The sequence below is a fragment of the Cheilinus undulatus genome, linkage group 3 (genome assembly GCF_018320785.1).
Source record: "Cheilinus undulatus linkage group 3, ASM1832078v1, whole genome shotgun sequence".
In the NCBI taxonomy this organism is placed as follows: Eukaryota; Metazoa; Chordata; class Actinopteri; order Labriformes; family Labridae; genus Cheilinus; species Cheilinus undulatus.
Genome location: NC_054867.1, coordinates 47,066,040 through 47,085,127, shown reverse-complemented (window position 1 = coordinate 47,085,127; position 19,088 = coordinate 47,066,040). Strand labels below are relative to the sequence as shown.

General features: G+C 40.2%; 1 protein-coding gene across 2 annotated transcripts in view; it reads right to left on the bottom strand.

Annotated features, from left to right (window-relative positions):
- Nucleotides 1–5,622: 5,622 nt before the first annotated feature.
- Nucleotides 5,623–19,088, bottom strand: part of alpl (alkaline phosphatase, biomineralization associated) — a 41,383-nt gene continuing 27,917 nt past the window's right edge. For both annotated transcript variants that reach the window (XM_041783722.1, XM_041783723.1), the window contains exons 6-12: nucleotides 17,298–17,473; nucleotides 15,981–16,121; nucleotides 15,757–15,826; nucleotides 15,480–15,614; nucleotides 8,788–8,979; nucleotides 8,576–8,695; nucleotides 5,623–6,504 (exon numbers count right to left, since the gene is read on the bottom strand). In XM_041783722.1, coding sequence (XP_041639656.1) covers nucleotides 6,221–6,504; nucleotides 8,576–8,695; nucleotides 8,788–8,979; nucleotides 15,480–15,614; nucleotides 15,757–15,826; nucleotides 15,981–16,121; nucleotides 17,298–17,473 — 1,118 coding nt within the window. In that variant the 3' untranslated portion in view covers nucleotides 5,623–6,220. The remainder of the gene's footprint in view (nucleotides 6,505–8,575; nucleotides 8,696–8,787; nucleotides 8,980–15,479; nucleotides 15,615–15,756; nucleotides 15,827–15,980; nucleotides 16,122–17,297; nucleotides 17,474–19,088) is intronic.

Genomic DNA, 19,088 nt, shown 5'->3' with positions numbered 1-19,088 from the left:
CAACATTTCTTTGTTAAAAGAAGAACAAAGAAAAGCATTGAGTTGTTTTCTTTCAAAACGACAAAAGTCAAGTACTTATATGTCTATAGTCACCATGTTTCACGTTATTCCTCGGTAGCTGTGCATGCGCAGCTCGATTGCGGCTACGTCACATGTTTTGTTGCTCTTATTGGCCCATAGAGATATGACAGACAGAACGTACCTCCAATCACACTCCGAGTTTTTTTCAAATCCTCTGTCTTTTCCCAAACATTTCCTATTGAAGCTTTCCCAGATGGATTGTGGAACAAATCCACCTGGCGTGTCAGGTTAACACCACACACCATAAGAACAAAACTGTTATATACGAGATTTGTCGTAATGTGTGGGGTCTCACGTTCTCAAAAGTCTGGAATTTTTGTATTGTGTGCCAGGCTTAAATCTTAAAAACTTCAGCTTTTATATCAATCTTGAAATTTTATAACCTGGCACACCAGATGGATGTGTAAAACACATCCATCTGGTAAACCACTCGTAGACAGTGTTTGGGAAAGGGCAGGGCCTTTGAAAAAAACTTGGAGGGTGATTGAAAGAATATTCTGTCTGTCACATCTTTACGGGCCAATCAGAGCAACAAACATGTGACGTAGCCGCGACTGAGGTGCACATGCACAGCTACCGAGGAGTAACGCGAACCATTGCGACTATAGACATGTCAATACAAGATTTTTGTCGTTTCTGAAAAGAAAACAACTCACTGCTTTTCTTTGTTCTTCTTTTAACGAAGAAAGGTCGTCAAGTTCTGATAAAACTGGCGCTTTAGCAGCATCCACGCTAATGTCCATAATTGCACCTGTATGTTGTTGCTGCTTGCTTAAGTCACGACTCCGCCATGCCAGAAAGTACTGTCCCTCGTTGCTGATTGGTCCTGTCACTTTCTAACCAGGCCCAAACGGTTCAGATGGGAGCTTTGCAAGATGGATTCACCAGTGAGAAACACAGAAAGGGGCGTATCCATCTGCTATGCAAGTTTAGAAATTTTAAAGAATGAGGGTGGGAAAAAAGTAAAGCTTTAGCTGATGCTAATCTATTGCTTCTGCTTTAAACGCCATAAACATCTGTACAGTCTGCAGATTAACTGTACAAACTGTCATATGATGGTAGCAGTGTGGTGCATCAGCATAGACGCAAGTGAAGTATGTCATATTTAAATGCACCACTGTGTTGAGAAAAACAGGTGTGATTGGCTGTGGGAGCTAGGAGGGGATAATTAGGATCAGCTGGCTGTCAGCTGATCATGGCTGGGCGTATGACTACAGTGTCCTGCATGAACTAACTCTAAGCTAAATTTTATTATCCTCTACAGAAAAGCAGGGTCAGCATTGCAGGGACGGCATCAGGATTTCAGTTTTGGGTGGACCAAACCAATTTTGGCTGGGCCTTAAAATTTGAAGATCACTAGCCTACTTAAATGAATAAAAATGACTGATGGATAAATTACTGTTACTGTGTGTGGTTTTAAAGCGGATTTGGTTGTTTTTTGCTCCTTTAATATTTGATTACATTTTTATAATGTTTTAGTGCATCAGAAGGACCCACCTGCAAACGCTTTCCATGGTACTGACCAAAGAGTAGCGCTTTAACGCACCAGCGGGCTGGCTGCTATGGCTTTCCATTTGGCAGTAGAACAGCCAAATTAACCACGGTTAAATAAAAGACAGAAATCTACAGTCCTTTCCAAACAGAGGTCGTGTTAACTGAATATTCTCCGTCACTGACTGATATTTTTGGAGGATGACAGAAAATTTTTAAGGCTGTCCGTCATTTTGACGGACTGGAATGATGAGGATGAGCCTGCATTTCAGCGCGCACACACAGATGCACAGACTTTTACCATTTTGCACACATGGACTATCAAGGAGGTTATTTAATCTATTAAAAATATTGTACCCAGTGAGCTCTCTCACTGACCTCGACATCGTAGATTAATGAAAGCGCGTCGGTCCCTGTGCTGACAGCGCACTGCTGCTGCAAGTGTCTCAGTACACAGGTGGGTATACAGAGTGTTAAGGACTTTTCATGTTGTTCTAACCATGTCTGCACACTGATGCCTAAACTGTCGTTTTATTTCCCTTTTTTTTTGGAACAGGTTCAATTTTATGTGAAATTTCATATGAGTCCAAGGTGACTGATGATTCAAAACTGTTCCTGCTGCTTCCACCTCGCTTGCTCACCACCGAAACCTCAATTTAAACACCAAAGTTTGCTCATTTATCATGTGGATATTACCCATGGAAATATAACAAAGAGATGGGTTAATGATGACCCACCCTCCCTCTCTCTCTCTCTCTCTTTCTCGCTCTCTCTCTCTCTCTCTCTCTCACAAGCCTCACTTTAAACACTGGAGTTTTCCCAAGAAGGGGAGACTGGGTATGGTTGTAACAACACTAATCAGAGATAAGATAGGAGTCATATGATCATTTCAGTATTTACCCACTTCCTCCCCCGATCACACATGGTGATTTTCAAGGCTGAAAACAGGTGCATGCAGATTCTATAGAGAAAAAAATGATTTTCAGGTAAGAAAGTAAATTTTTTGACCAAGACTATATTTTGTTTTGTAGTTATCCTATTGCAGATAAAACCATTTGACTTATATTAGAACAAATTGTAGTTTTTCAGGCAAAATGTGATGCACTATTCCCCTGCTAATGTCAAACCACTATGCTAATACAGCTAGCTAAACAATGGCTGACAGGGGTGGGGTGGGTTGTAACACATCTTTAAAAAGTGTTACAACCATCCCCTTACATACAACTAAGAACAGATTCTTGATTTAAATAATGTTACAGAATGCCCAGGCAGTGGACACTAACACTGAGCAGATACTGCAAATCACTGCACTAAATTACTAAATCAGGAGGAATGGGCATGTAGGGTGTTGGCTGTCCAACGAAGGGCTCTATCTCAACGCCCTGCCCATTGAGCGCAGTGTGAACGAGGACAAAGCAAACTTGTTTTCTCTCAATGTCTTGCTGGACTTCCAGTGTGTGTGGGCCGGGGGTGTGTGTGGAGAGGGAGACAGAGAGCGGCGGGATGAGGCTGGACCCTAGACTGTAGAAAGAATTGGACAAACCCCGTGTGACGTCAGCCGTCTGCTTACAGTAGGCTGACTCAAACAGCTCTTGAAGCCAATCTGCGGGGGCTTCCATATTGAAATCGTGGTCTCAACCAAACTTTGGATCAACCTAACGGCCCGCCTACTAAGCACAACTTCCTGTCAGCTAGCTAGCTAGCATTCTGGTTGACAGAAACGTAGCCTCTGACTGTCGAACTATCTGTCAATCAAATGAGATGCGCCAATCAGCGTAAAGTGAGGTTTATTCTAAATATAGTCCAAACGATCATGGTACAAAAAAAAATCAGTTACAGGAGTGCAGGAGTTGATGATCTGTTACATTGATGGAACTATTCAAAATGTTCTGGGCTCATAATGGCATCTCCCTCAGCGTGGCGCCCTAGGCGAATGCCTACATCACCTTTACCCAGAACCGACCCTGATGTGGCCTCTGTTTTTGCTTTTTTGTCTAATTGTTAAAACTTACCCCAGCTTGTGTAACAACCTACCCCAGTAGTGGGGTAGGTTGTAACAAAGGATTACCATGTATTTGACATTACCTCATGAGGTCTGTGATATTCTTGCAGAGATTTGAATTGGTGCCACTTGTAGTAAACTAATGTGGGTACTTTGTATTAAAGTTGGAAAATTCTAACCCAAAAATTCAGTGAGTTAAACATGCTGAAGCAAATAATGTTACAACCATACCCGGTCTTTCCTATTATGCAGATATCAGTCATGAAAATATAACAGATAAAGACATACGTGTGTAGCCTACTCACAGGTCATAACAGAGAAAGAATTAAAAAGTTGTTCTCCATCTCTCCAGCTTGTCTCAGTGTTATGACGCACGAGGATTGATGGATCCAGCGGGATTTTAAAGGAGTGACAGAGACACAGGCTCGCAGTACGAAACTATTTGCCACATTCTACAAATTTTCTCAGTCAAGGCAAATACAAATGCAACGGACTCAGTGTGCAAAGTCCAAGTATGTGACGAGTTTTCGGATTACAACTCCTGTGGAGCAGACAAATGTGCACGGCTCCACAGTGCAGCCTTTTAACAACTTGTTATCAGCTATGGTCGTCAAACTACAACATCTTGACATTAAAAATATCCTCAAAACTGTGTGTGATATCTTAAATGGCGCAGTTCATAGTTGCTCACTTAAAGACAGGGATTGTTGCTCCACTGTCACTGTGTAAAAATGACGAGGAGTGAACGCTGTGCTGCTGTGTTCGTTTTTCTCTCAGTGCCATTAAAATACAGAACCTCAAAGATGGAAGCAGTCCACAGATCTTTAAATGAAAAGGCATTACGATAGGAGACAGAGGGCTGTCGATGATCAGACCATAGACGTGGAAGTTTACTCGGGCTGTCAGCTAATAGAAAAGATTCGTTTTAGCAGACAAGCTCTGATTGAATAACAGAATAACATCTGCTGAATATCAAATGACAAGTACAGTTTCATAAATAATATTTCAACTGAATAAGTTGGTTTTTGTGTTGTGAAAGTTAATGTTTATGCTGAGAGTGGTTAAATGAGCTGTCCTTGGTGCTGAAACACAGCAGATTTGACTTACAACTTCCGCTCAGAGAGAGACGCTCTCCGTTGATGGGCGATATTACGTGCTTTTCTGCAGCAGGCACATCAAAAATAAACATAAGTAGATTTTTAATTAATTTTTTTTTTTAACTATTTATTTTGCACAAAGTTATGTATTTAGCCACTTTTGAGTAATTCATGACAAAATTAGAATATTTATATAGCTTATCATCATTATTATTTTTCAAAGAAAAGATTAGGATAGGCCTGTCTGAAAAGTGGGTGGGCCCAGGGCCATCAGGCCCACCCATAACACCGCCCCTGCAGCATTGTCTCATGTAAACTACACTGAAAATTATTCAGGCCAAATAAAAAAAAATATATATATATACGTATATATATATATAGTTTTTTTGTTTGTTTGTTTTTTTTAAGAACCATAAGCCATTAAAAATTTAAAATTTTCCTAGATATTAAGCCATGCACATCTAAAAAAGAATGTTCACAATTTCAGGACAGATTGCCCTGAAATGCTTCCAACTTGTGTTCAAAAATGCACCTCACAGTGGGAGAATTTTACTTCACACAGGAGGGAAGGGGTTTTGTCAGGGTAGATGGGAACGGCAGACAAAGAAACAGAGTAGCGGCAATTTTCATCACCCTGCCTGCCTGCTCATGGTAATTCTTTCTGAGTATGTCCTGCCTTATTCCCATCAGCTCACTTTCGGTGAAAATTTTACCAGAGGGCTTGCAGGAGAAATTCTGTGCAAAGCTGGGTTGAAAAATTCAGCTATATGTAACACATCCACAGCTCACCAGTTTTATGTAGATGTGAAAGCACTAAATGACTCAAAAGAAACTGAGATAGTTAATCAAATCTTCAGCCAGGTTTTTCAAAGTAGCATTGGCTGTGAATGCTGTGGTGGGTATCAAAAAGCTTCACTAAACAATAAAAAAATAAAAGAAGACAAAAGATTATCAGAAAACTAACATTTTTTTAATTGATTAAAAGGTTTAACAACTTTTGTCATTTGACACAACAATGGCAGGTGGGCTTTTTTCAGTGCTGTTACAAGGATGCACAAGTTGTATGACAAGAAACAGTTTTTTTTTTCTTTTTAATGATACATTCATTTGCCTCTGATTTCGGCTTGAAATTCATTTAAGCTCGCCTTTCTGAAAACACAACAGTTACATGATCAATTTTTTTTCCAGCAAATGAGGTAGATTCTGTTAACTGCACATTTACGATATGAAACATGTTGTTAAACCAATCTAAATATTCAAACCAACAGGGCTTACATTTAACAGAGTGGTGTTTAAATCCTTCATAAAATCTATTCTACTGACAAAACAAACTATAATCCCTAATTCCAGTTCATTTATGTTTATATGACTTCCTGAATAGATTAAAACTGGTTCTGTTCGCCCTTTATTTTTCCACAGAAGTGCCATAAAAGTGGTCCCATGATCAAAAAATGTAAAATAAGATTCAGATATTTAAAATAGAAACAGATTTGAACTTAAAAAGTATGACTTGTTTAAACAAGGGAATTTAAAGGATGATGGGGAAAGGTCAGCAAAGCACTCTTGTGACTGTGAAAAGCGCTGCGATGCTAGAGAGTGCCGTGCCCAGAGTGGAGGTCGCACTGTGTGAGGCGGCCCCACTGTGTGACAAACAGTGTTCCCTGTTCTGTCCGATACAGCCTGCATATGCCATCACGTGGGGGATGTAGTTCTGCTCATGGACCCCATGGAGAAGGTGAGCCAGGGGACCTTTGGCAAACACAGCCACATCCTCTCCTCCATGAGTCTCCATGCTTAGAGGTACAGCTGCCTGCGCCTGGTAGTTGTTTTCCTCTGAAAGGAAGGGGAGAAAAATGAAGATAAAAAGATATCATTGTCTTAAGTTTAGATAAATTAAAGGGGAAACGACTAAAGCCAAAAGTTCACAGTGAAGTTGCTGACTCTAAGTTGAACTGCAGTCTTTGATAAAAGTCCGGCCAATGGTTTCAAATGCTGGTGACAGCAGAATTTGACATAAAACGCTAACAGGAAATTACATTTTTCAAGAAATCCACAATCCACAAATCCATGGATCAGCCTTCGGAAAGCGTGCCAAGTTACCACAGAAGTGCAGCTGCCAGTCCTGTATCCAGCAGCTGACCCTTCCCATCCCTGCCCAGTCAAGAACTTCTGTATTAGACACACAGTCTTGCCAATGATATTCAAAATTTCAAAAGGGAATTCATAGCCTCTGGCCATCAGTCAGCATCCTGGCCTCACAAGATTAAAGTAAGACCAAGGACCAAAAGACTCCCACTTCTGTCTTTTGTCTTGCCTGGCGAACAGATTGCCCCACGTGCAAAGCCAAATCTGCAGTTCATCTCTGCATCACAGTCAGTGGATCATAGATTTTTGCTGCCAAGGTAGGCACAACTTCCACGCTCTCACCATTCACAGATTTGTTGGCATCATCCAAGGCATTCCTGAATGCCTGGATCTTTGTTTTGGCCCATGAGACGTGTTTCCAAACGCTTCAGCCTCCTCACTCAGCAAGTCTAGAGCCCCCACAAGGACATCTACAGTCTCTGCAAAGATCACAGCATCAACAGCAAAGTCCAGATCAGTGATCTGGACATCACCAAATGAAACTCCACAGTTTATTGCCCCTGTTACCTGACCCATTATCCAGTCCCTACAGGTACTGAAGAGCATAGGAGCTAAGACGCACCCCTGCCTCACCCCAGAATCAACTGGGAAGAAATCAGGGGTGGAGCCACCACACTTCACAGCACTCTGTGCCAGAATATAGGGCATACAGCAGCTGGATGAGAGCATGTGGGATCCTGCAGAGCTCCTGGATCCTCCAGAGGGCATCCCTGCTCACTGAGTCAAACACCTTCTAGAAGTCAACATAGGCTGCAAGCAACCCTCTATTGAATTCCTGAAAGTGCTCACTGAGGACCCAAAGTGCCAGAATGCGGTCAAATGAAGACCTCTTAGGTGTCAAGCCCAACCCTTCAGGCCACTAGTGTTTGAGCAGCGGATCACGGATCCTGTTCAGACATATCAGTGCAAGGACCTTGCTAGGCACCGAGAGAAGAGTAATACCCCTGTAGTTGTTTTACTCTTGCACACCATCCTTTCCCTTCCACATTGTGACAAAAAATGCCCCTCCTCCAGTCAGTAGGATTAAGATTGTTTTCTTTATGGAGAAAATGAGACCATGCAACCACAGGAAGGAGACTGTACCAGCTGCCCCTGAGCATCTCAGCCTGGATCTTGCTTACGCCAATGGCTGAACAGTGTGGACTGAAGATCAGCCCTTTATTCCGAGGTGGAAAAGGGAAATAGCTCCCATAGATAACACAAGGGAGGCAACTCTTATAACTGGCTCCTTTGCGCACGGCACATCATAACTCTCAGCTGGAGGTCTGGAGATATTTCCTGTTTGTTCTTATCTTTTACAATAGAAGGGGAAGTCACACCTATAGGCATTCTTGCTGATGTCCTGATGATTTCAGATGCTGTCCAACAGCTTATGGAGGTTAAAATGCACTAAATTTGTGAAATACTCTCATGATTCTGCTTTCACTGTGCCAGGCAGGTATGCAGTTGTAAGACTAAAATATCAAACATGTCAAAAATCCATCCAAATCATCAGGAGCAGCTGACTGGGCTGTGATCAGCTGATGTGTTCTCCTGTCTAATGCATGGCAAACAATCAGGCTGAAATTCAGCCCAACTTAAAAAAAACAGTTTAAGACTTGAAATTTGTGTCAGAATTGGCTTGAAATTGCTCAGTGTACATCTGGCTTTAGCTGTGCCCAAAAAGCCAGAATTGCAAAATGGCTTGTCGTAAACTTTAGTTGTTCTGCTAAATAAAGGTTAATGAATAAAAGAATAATATACCAAGACATTGGCTTACGGTAGTCTATCATGGAGACATTCTCTCTTGCTCCATTAACAAGTTTGTAACCGGGTCCGTTCCCATATAAGATGGAGGTAAAGGGCTTCTGGTCGACGTCACTTAGCATTGGGGCCAGACCTGTGAATGAAAATATATACATCACTGAACCAGACTGAATATTTAAAAGCACTATCAATGGTACAAAAAGACAAATCTCCACCATTACGCACCAAATATCGTGTTTCCTCTAGGTGTGTAGCCTCCAAAGTTGAACACATGTGAATGGTCAGCGGTCACTACTGTCAGTGTATCGTGGTCACTGGTCATTAGACCTGCTCGGCCGATGGCTCTGTCCATCTCCACAGCTTCATACAGAGCTTGCTTTGCTTTTCCTTCATGGTGTCCGTGGTCAATACGTCCCCCTGACAAAGAGACACATAGCTCCAGTTAGATCTGACGTGTAGTTTCCAAATGTGTTGTGCACAGCGACCTTGCACACTGTAAGCACAGTGCAGCCCTGAGCAGCTTGAGACGAGAGGGAACAAGATCACAGTAGAACTAAGAGTTTACCTTGGAAGAGTATGTCAATAGCTTCAAAGGAGTACATTTTAAAGTTAAAAGGTTTACGTTTTCTGCAAGGGATGTGTGGATTAATGTGAAATTCTGTGGTTTCCCACCACAAAATTAACATCTCATCAATCCTGCTGTCGTAGCTCTGTGACTCACTGACCTTTGTCTGACTTTTTTTCCTGTGCTTCAGGATGAGGCATGATGTTGATACAGTGATGATCTGTCATTCATTTCGACATGATTCCATCAGTTTTTCTGCTTCAACATTGGGAAGTTAAAAGGTTTATGTTTTCCACAAACGGTGTGGTTTCATGTAAAATTCTGAGGTTTTACAGCTCTTAAGTAAAATTTTCTTCAGCAGTGGCGTAGTAACTCTGTGACCCACTGACTTCCCAAAGACCTGTAGCCTTTGCCACAGGATGATGATTTTACTTCCATTCTTTGAGCTAAATTTAAAGGGGGGAAAATATGATAAAATGACAAATGGGTGATTGATGATATGGTAATGTACTGTAGAAGATACAAGGAAGTCTGTTATCAAGTTTCTTCTAAGAAAGACATGGTATATTTGTGATTTCATGCAGCAGCACTACATTCCCCACAATCCTTTAGTGTCACATCAACTTTTTTGATTAGTTGAGCGGGAATTTCAGCTTGGGGCTGCCATGAGTGAAGTCAACAGTCAGTGGGGAAAATGGACGGTACCTGATGAGCTGTGTGGTGATGACAGATGGCACAACATACATCACAGGGAACCAGAATGGCCACTAAAAACTGTTCAGAATGATTTAGTTGCATTGGATGATTTCAACCTGAAGAGGTCAGCTGCTATGCATATTTTCAACACACAATTCCAAATTTATATACTCTGTGCTAAAATGTCAAATTTGGAATCTAAAAAAAGGTGGTCTGAGGGTTTAGTTCTAATCCATATTAGCCATGAAAAACCATCATCAGCCCAATCCTGATGGGAATGTTTGACCATCCAGCCCTGAAAGTAACTTACTGGGTACCTAGCACAGCTCTATGATGCCCCATGTTTTTCCAGAAAAGCCATCCAGATCCAACGATTTAAACCCCTCTCACTATCCAACCCTGCTAACATGTATTTCATATGCAATAATGTTACACAACAGTCACAAAACAGAAGCAAAAGCTGCTCTAACTGATAATTCACTGAGTTTAATGTCAGGGTATACGTCGGCCAAAGTATGACACGATATTCACTCATGTCTGAGACTGACCGTACATGTACGCAAGGCAAAAAAGCAGGGCACTCCTGTGTAATTGTTTCAATTGGCACTTGTAGATGGTCTTTTTACAAAGGAAATAACTGTGTCTCACTATCTGTGCTCAGAGAAAGGTTCCAGACTTGGGCAGTTTAGTGAATAATAGAAAAATGAGACAGCTTGAGAGGAAATGTTAAACCCTGCTTAGTTTCTCACCTTTTCTTTCTTTCTAGTGCTATGTGAAGTGGGCATGCTAAAAAAATCTGGCAGCTTACAGAATTGTCAAGGCACATACCTCACAATTCCAACATCAAAAAGGTGTCAGGGCCCTCTTTTCACCTCCTTTCAAAAGCTGCTCAATGATCCGACAAACACTCCCGTCTAAAAACATTCTGACCCCTCTATTCTGGCTCAGTCTGGCTGAACAATCACCATCATACTTGCAGGTGTTTGCCCTCGGCAGCCGCCGACTGTTATCCTGCTTCTTTCAACAGACTTGGCCCGAGGACACGCAGTTATCAACACCAGCCTTCCTGTGCCTGTTGCATCTAATACTGTGGTGGCATTGGCCATTCAGAGTTCTCAGCACTTATTCAACCAACAAGGATGATAAGATAGTTTTACTGCAGCGGCTCATGTTTTTGTGCTCTTTAGACTAGACTAATGCCAACAGCAGCAAATGAAAGCACTCCTTTATTTCATGTGTTATAACACTGTCAAGTTTCCCAGTTCAGAATAGGCTTTTTAAAATCCTGTACATTTGTCGATAACCTTGATGTTTTCTGGCTATTATGCCTTTCTCATTCTTTCCTGGTACTGAATACTACCTGCTATGAATTTTTTCCTTCGAAGGAGGACTTAAGTGAAGTGTGCAGTGACATAAAGTACCTGGAAAATAGTTTTACTTGAACTCACTGAAAGGTGATGTTTTATTGAACCTAAGTGCAAATTGGTGAATCATTACAGCATTGACCAGTGAGTTTATCTGACAAGAAGACGGCCCTGAGGCTTTTTATAAATTTTAAAAGAATTTAGACCATGACGTTAACAGGCTGGTTGAAAATAAAAAGACTTGACCCACACATCTGTCTTTTCAGAGAACACTAATCTGAATCTGATTGAAAATTTAAAAAAATTCATTTACATAGCTGTAGCTGTTCCTTGAAAATGTGTTGCATTGACCTGGAAGTTAGATAGCTTAGCGTACACCTAGCTGCAAAAACTAGCACAATAATGATTCAGTAAGTCTCTTAGTGTTTAGTTTTGTTTTTGCACCTAAGTTTCATTTCTCTCCTGCTCAGGTGTGTCTAGCTACCATTGACACCACCACTTTTCCTGCTGTGCAGCTTCACAATAAAGGCACTTGAACTAAATACTACTTTGAGCTTTTATTTTGAAGAACTAGTCAGAAATAGTATGCTTATCATGGCACAGGTACTGGCGAGTGTATGGTGTTTATAGCTTCTTCTTTGTCCTCATTTCAGACAGATTTCTTTAAAACAAGGTACCCCGAACCCTGGGTGGTAATAGATTTAAATATTAACACACCATAAGAAATTTAAAATGCCTCCTGGGTGAACAATATCAATAAGATACTTTATTTTCTTCCTTGGTGGATGTAATCAAGACGCCCCACACACACACACACACACCCCCACCCCCGAAACTTAAAACCGTGAATAAACTAGAAAAGCCAGAACTTTTTCAGTTATGTTAGTAACAAACTAACAAACAAACTAACTAACAAACCCTGCCAATCACATAACCTCCTTAGCACAGGTAATAACAGGAAAGCTAAATGCTCACAAATGTAATTTTTGTGGGGAAAAATGTATTCATAGTAATTATATATTGGTTGAAATCTGGGTCAACACAGACTATCTGACAACTTTAACTCCTCCATCCTGCCCAAAATGTTGGGAATCAACAGGATTGATGTTTGACAATCTCATTCTCTAGATATTTCACGCCCTGTAAAAGTTCTCCTGATTTCTAATCCATGATCTGCTGGTAATTTTGCCTCTGGGTTTGTTGGCCTCTATTTTGGAGGTTCCATTCAAGCCAGAAAAATGTTTTGAATACCCAGTCCAAGACTTCCTTATCTGTGCAAGTCATTGTTACGTTTCCGGGAATTACTGGTGGACAAACTGTTATTCCGAGTTCTTTTCGTTTCCCCAAACATCCAGTCTTTTCTGTTGTTTCCATTATCCACTGCATTGTAGGCAAACTGTAAGCAAGCATAGTTTTTTCTTATTATTCTGGCAGTTCTTCCATAACAAAGTTTCTGGCAATCATATCTGCTGATCAAGGAACTTGGTGTGAAAACACTGAAACTAGAACTACCACCTATAGCAGTGATCATCAACTGTTGGCCTGGTGCCCAAATCAGGCCCCCCAAAGCGCCCAGTCTGGCCCCCAAGAGATAACTAAATTCAGAAAATGTGAGGAGGAAAAAAAGACCCCAAAACAATCAACATGTCAACAATTTTACCAGGAGTTACTTAATGCTTGAACTGTTGTTTGTGGGTTTTTTGGTGTATTACTATTATTTCATTTTATTTTTTTAGAAAATCCACCTATTAGCCATTATTAGTAAATTTGCTGCATGATTAATACCTACTTAAGTCCTGACTAAATTTGCATTTTTTTGCGTCAGCTTTCCATTTCAGGCTCTTTCAGCGTGCAATTTTCCTGCCTGAGAATCAAAACAGCAGACCTGTTTCTTGCACATATTTCTCCCCAATCAGGAAGCATAATGGCTGTCACACATGGTGATGGACAAGATGGCAGCCTCAGAAGTTTGCAGCTAAAATAGATCAAATGTCTCCTTGTAACTGGCAGCATTACATATATTAGGAACTGATCTCACTGCTAATGCCTACCGATTTGGTTTTTTTATGTTTATTTGAAAGTCCAGCCCCCAAAGCATCTGCCAAGACAAAAAGCTGACCCATGTTCAAATGTAGATGATGACTCCTGACCTAGAGGTTGTACAGTGGTTGGTCAAGAAGAAGCGCTGATGTGGTTTCTGTGGTACTGTGATTGGTAAAAATTTAATAGGCAAGACTTTGACCTTTGACATTCAAAATCCAATCAGTCCCTTGAGTCAAAGTGGACAGTTGTGCAGAGTTTGAAGAAAATCCCTCAAAGCATTCTTCAGATACCACTTTCCCAAGAATATTCCAGACCAACATACAGATGTTAACATATGGACAGACAGAATACCTCTGGCTTCAGCTATCGCCTGTGCAGAGGCATACTTCAACAACACATAAAAACCTGATTGTACTAATCAACTTAAGCCATGGTTTCACTTGGCATTCAGTGAATTTCAATCAATTACACATTAAATTGGTTTCTTTTAAAGACAAACAGACTAACTTCACATCAGAAGTTCAGTAAAACAGCTTTAAGGACAAGAGAAAGATGAAAACAGCTGACCTACCTCTGATCAAAGTTAAAAAGAAACAACTGAAAACACCCACAGATCATTGATTAACATATCTGCTTTCTTTTAGCAATCAACAAACAAGCCTGGCCCATTGACTGTGGGAAGCTTCACATCACCATTGTTCCTTTACTGATATCCACTCTATATTTGAAACCATGTCAGCAAACATGGTTAGTTTGCTGATCAATAAAACAGACCCATAAACTGAGGCATCAATAGGCTGCTATTCAATGGTAATCTGAGTGACTTGATGCAAATGTTTTCTGACACAATGCAATGACAACAAGGTGATCTTCAATCACAGTAGATATTTAAATGACTTAAAAGTGATTTAAAAACCATTGGAGCAAAATGCACCATAGCATTTTTCATCTAATTGTGGACATCAGTCGGTTTTCACAGTGTTAGTATGGTTACAAGATGTCAAAAGTAGATAAAATATGAATTTTACAAAACATACAAACATGTAAGTTTAATTGCTCTATATTCACTCTTTCTCAAAACTCCCCAAAATGTCTTTTAGTGTAAAGACTTGAATTTCATTCATCTACTCATACTGACTATGAAGAGAGTTCATATGAAGAGATATTCAACCTTTCAGCTATTCTAGATGTTCACAGTCACTGTGACCAAAACTGCCTCGTCCTGAGGAGATGTTACAAAAACTCAGAATTATCACAGAGGTTTTCACTTTTCATGTGCTGCACTAGACAATACAGAGAACCTGCCTTATAACAGATGCACGTTTTGAAGTCAATCAACTTTAAATTGCAGTTCTTATACAGTTAACCAACATCATATCCGACGGATATTATCCATAACATCCAACAAGGGGAGGTGCAGTCAGATTCATTTATCACCACGGTTCTCCTTTCCCATCATCAAACTTCCACCTTTTCTTGACCCTGTAATCTTCAGGGTTAAGGAAAAGTGAACAGGAAAGGACGAAGGACATAATAAAATTTCAAATGCACCCTCGCTGTGCTGTCCTGAGAACAGACTGCACACGCATGGACTGCAGGGAAGGGTTTTGAGTCCTCCACACAACCTTCATGGTGGTCTGCACCAGACGGGCAAATTTAGATTTGAACTAAACAGAGAGATCACCATACCAGGCTGACATCCCGTACTGGATTAAAACAGACTAAACAAGATAAAACAGATAAAACAAACTGACACCAAACACAAAGTCGAAGTAAAAAATACAGCCTTTGCTGTAAATCAGAACACAAATTATCAACATGGATGGCCTCCGCGTTCAGCATGGTTTCTACAAAAAACATAACTGTGTAGAAGAAAAAGCTAGGAGGGAAAATAAAATGAAGATATCAACTTGAAAATGCTAGAAAGAGTTAGAACTACACATTTGGACGAACAAGAAAACATAAGACTGAAATGCACAGAGCAGTAAGCTGGTCCATGTTTTACGACATCTGCTGCTGCTATTTGGTTGGTTGATCATATATTATGCGGTCCAATAGTTAGTAGGTGAAAGAGGACATATTGCACCTACAGTGGCAGAGTTGGACATATGTCTGTCAATAAATCAATTGTACCCATCTGCTGAGGCAGAGACCTAATGGCCTGATCGAGCTATAACCATACATTCACCAAGTAATAGATCCTCTCTACATATACCAAGTCTAATTTCAATGTAAGGCTGGAAACTCACCTTCTACCAGCAGGTAAAAGCCACTGGGGTTCTTCTTCAGGATGTTGATGGCCACGTCCACCATCTCGGTCAGTGAGGGATCAGTCTCAGTGTTCCTCTCCAAGTCATAAGTCAGATCAGCAGGTTCAAAGAGACCTGGAGTAACACAAGGCACGGTTCAAGGAGAAAAAGGATATTACACGCCTCAAATAGGCCTAAAGCAAATGCATACACATATGGCTCTTCATTTACACTTCAATGAGTTTTATAATGACACCAAGAGCAAAAAAAAACGTACCCAATAAGTAATCCACGTTGTTCGGGTTCAATGATAAGAGCTGCTTCTTGTTCCATACATAATGGCCTCTCTGCACGGTGAAAGGGAAAAAAGTCACGAATGTGCTGCAAAGTGAAACATTGCATTCACTTTGAACTCCCAAATATGTAAATGTAATTGGGAAGATAAAAGGGAGAGCAGAGAAATGAGAGGTTCAGAGACAGGGAAGAGGAGGGGAAATGTACTTTAGCCTTCATTTTGTCAGTCCACTCCTGCACCAGGTTTCTCCCATCCTTCCGTGTGCCGCTGTGCTTTGGAACACCGGGGTACTCGACATCCGATGTGTTTTTGGGGAACATGTACTTCCTTCCACCTCCCATAATCACCTGTAAACCCACAGGACAGATAAAAAGAAATACTTTTGTAAGTTTAAGTGCTTCAGGGCTAAAGGATCTTTTAAGAAAGCAACACTTGATCTTCTCAATCCAGTTTCCCCTGGCAACTACAGATACCACAATCAGGTGCATATTTGTATGTGAAAAGGAGTAGCAGACCAACAAAAGGTCTCAATTATTTTAAGGTGACCAAATGAAAAATAGCATTTCCAGCTTGGCAGACAACATTCAAATCCCTGTAAAGGAAAATCAGAGATTTGTGTTTAAATGCATTAAATATGATGGTTTTAAGTCACTGTAAACATGAAAAGACAGAGAGCTAGATGTGGCTGAATTTTGGATTTAGACTGACTGACTTTTGGGCATTTTTGTCTTTATGTGAAAGGACAGCTGAAGAGAGACAGGAAATGTGGGGAGAGAGAGACGTACAACAAACATCAGCCGAGACCGGGGATCGATCCCGTGACCAGTGCATTGAGGACTACAGCCTCTGCTTATGGGTGCCTGCTCTACCCATCATTTTTACCATCATGTCCACATACTTGATGTGCAAAAACACTAAGAAAAAAAAACATCCAGGTGATCAGTTATGAAACCAGAAGACATGGAAAAAGACACTTGTGCATCCTAGTATTCTGATTTTCATAAATTTTTAACTAAGCTTGAACTTTTGGGAATTTTTGTAGTCTGTTTCAAACATCTAACTAATGTTAAAAGTTAAGCTGTGGTTGTGTAAACTTATTCAAATCTGATATCATGATGGAACATCTTGCAATAGCGGCTAGGATGTCTGGATTAGACAGAATAGGGAAATACTGTTGGTATTTCTTCCCAGTATGTGGTGTCGATGTGGTAAATAATTGATTTTTTTCATGTTTAACTCTTTTCTGAAACATATTGCAGAACTTCTTGCCTTGGGCCTGAAAAGTACTATAAGGTACATCAACTGTGATTATTTGATCTATTCTGTCCATTTACTGATGAACCTTAATTTTTTAGAAGCTTAAAAAGGCTTTTACAGAAAAAGATTAGCATCTTTTAAAAGCCCAAACTGTTTTGATAGTTCAGTTGTAGTTTTAAAAGACGATTTTCAACTTTTCCCTTCAATATAACCAGAGTTACACATGATGGTAATTTGTGTATAAATAATTAATGATTCTGACTTACATCAATGTTAGGGATGTTTTCAAAGAGTTGTCTGGCGATGTCTTTGCAGCCAGCCTGCAGTGCCTCGGCTGGCATCTCGTTGTCGGAGTACCAGTCTCTGTCCACGCTGTGGGCGTACGCAGCACTAGGAGTGGCATGATTGACCCGAGTTGTGGTCACTATTCCCACTGACTTACCTGCATTGGACAGACAAACATATGGATGACCTTTAAACCCAGACTGAGCATGTTCAGTGGAAAGAGCATTTTCAGTATTAGGTGTTTCTTTGCCAGGGGATTGTAACACCAACCAAGGATCACAGTGGCGGTCCTCTGATAAAAACAATAACTTTGTCAGTATTTTAGATTGTAACTATATATATAATATATTTAAGAAACAAGCAATACATCATTTGATGTTGTAACAAACAATATTTCTTAGGTTTAACTGAGGCTGGACAATTTTGAAAAAAAAAAAAAAATCTGACTGGGATTATTTTGACTCTCTTTATCACCCATCTTTATCACCTTCTGATTTATGTAACTATTCCACAACATTCTGTCATCAATAATTAATCCTAATAACTTTACCTCTGTCTTTTGTTCTATATGTTTATCTCCTATACTTAGGTTCAAGTTTGGTGCAGATTTCAGCCTGTATTTTGAGCCTAAAACCATGGATTTCATTTTTTCAATATTAAGAGCTACTCTATTTGCTGTAACCCACTCCTTAATTAGCTTTAGTTCTTTATTTAACACCTCATCCAGCTCTTCTACTGTGTTTGCTGAAGCATATACTGTGGAGTCGTCAGCGTACATAACCATCGTGGCAGAATTCAACACCAAAGGCAAGTCGTTTGTAAAAATAGAAAATAAAAGTGGCCCCAGGCAGCTTCCCTGCGGCACCCCACAACCTACTGTTCTCATTTCAGAATAACTACCATTAAAGTAAACAGAATATTTCCTGCCTTAAACAGGCTGTTCAAGCTGGAAAACCCTCCAATATGGCTGAGTTAAAACAATTCTGCAAAGAAGAGTTGGCCAAAAGGGATGTGAAATACTCATCACCAGTTATCAAAAAAAAAGCTTGATTTCAGTTATTGCTGCCAAGGGTGGCACAACCAGTTATTAGGTTTAGGGGGCAATTAATTTTTCACACAGAGCCAGAGAGGTTTGGATTTTTCCCCCCTTAAAAAATTAAATAATCATTCAGACACTGCATTTTTTACTTTACTTGGGTTGTCTTTGTGAAATATAAAAATTGGTTTGATGATCCGAAACATTTAAGTGTGATAAACATGCAAAAACATCAGGAATCAGAAAGGGGCAAATACTTTTTCAAGGCACTGTCAATCATAGCAGCAAAAATGTATCACAAAAAAATGCATGTTCTGTGATTTGAAAATTGCAGTACGACATATTACAATTTAATCTAAATTATCATTAATTGCCCAATCCTACTGGGGACAGAGATGTCTGAGATGACTTGCTCAGCCTGTTGCTACCGGGACCTCACCCCAGATAAGTGTAAGGACATAGATAGAGGACTTCAGATATTTTTTTGTTTTTGTTCCTTAAACAAAATAGCTAATAAATATCTGACAAAGTTTATTTTTATCCATAAAATCTTTTTCCAGATGATAAATGAGTCAGATTTAGTCAGCATTCAGTAGCTATTCTCCCTCAAACAGCAGTGAGACTTTGTGGTCGTATTTACCACCTTTGCAATGCACATAGTGTAATATGGCTCAGACAGTCCACTGCTGTGCTGCAACAAGCAGATATACTGCATGAACAGACACTCCACTTATCA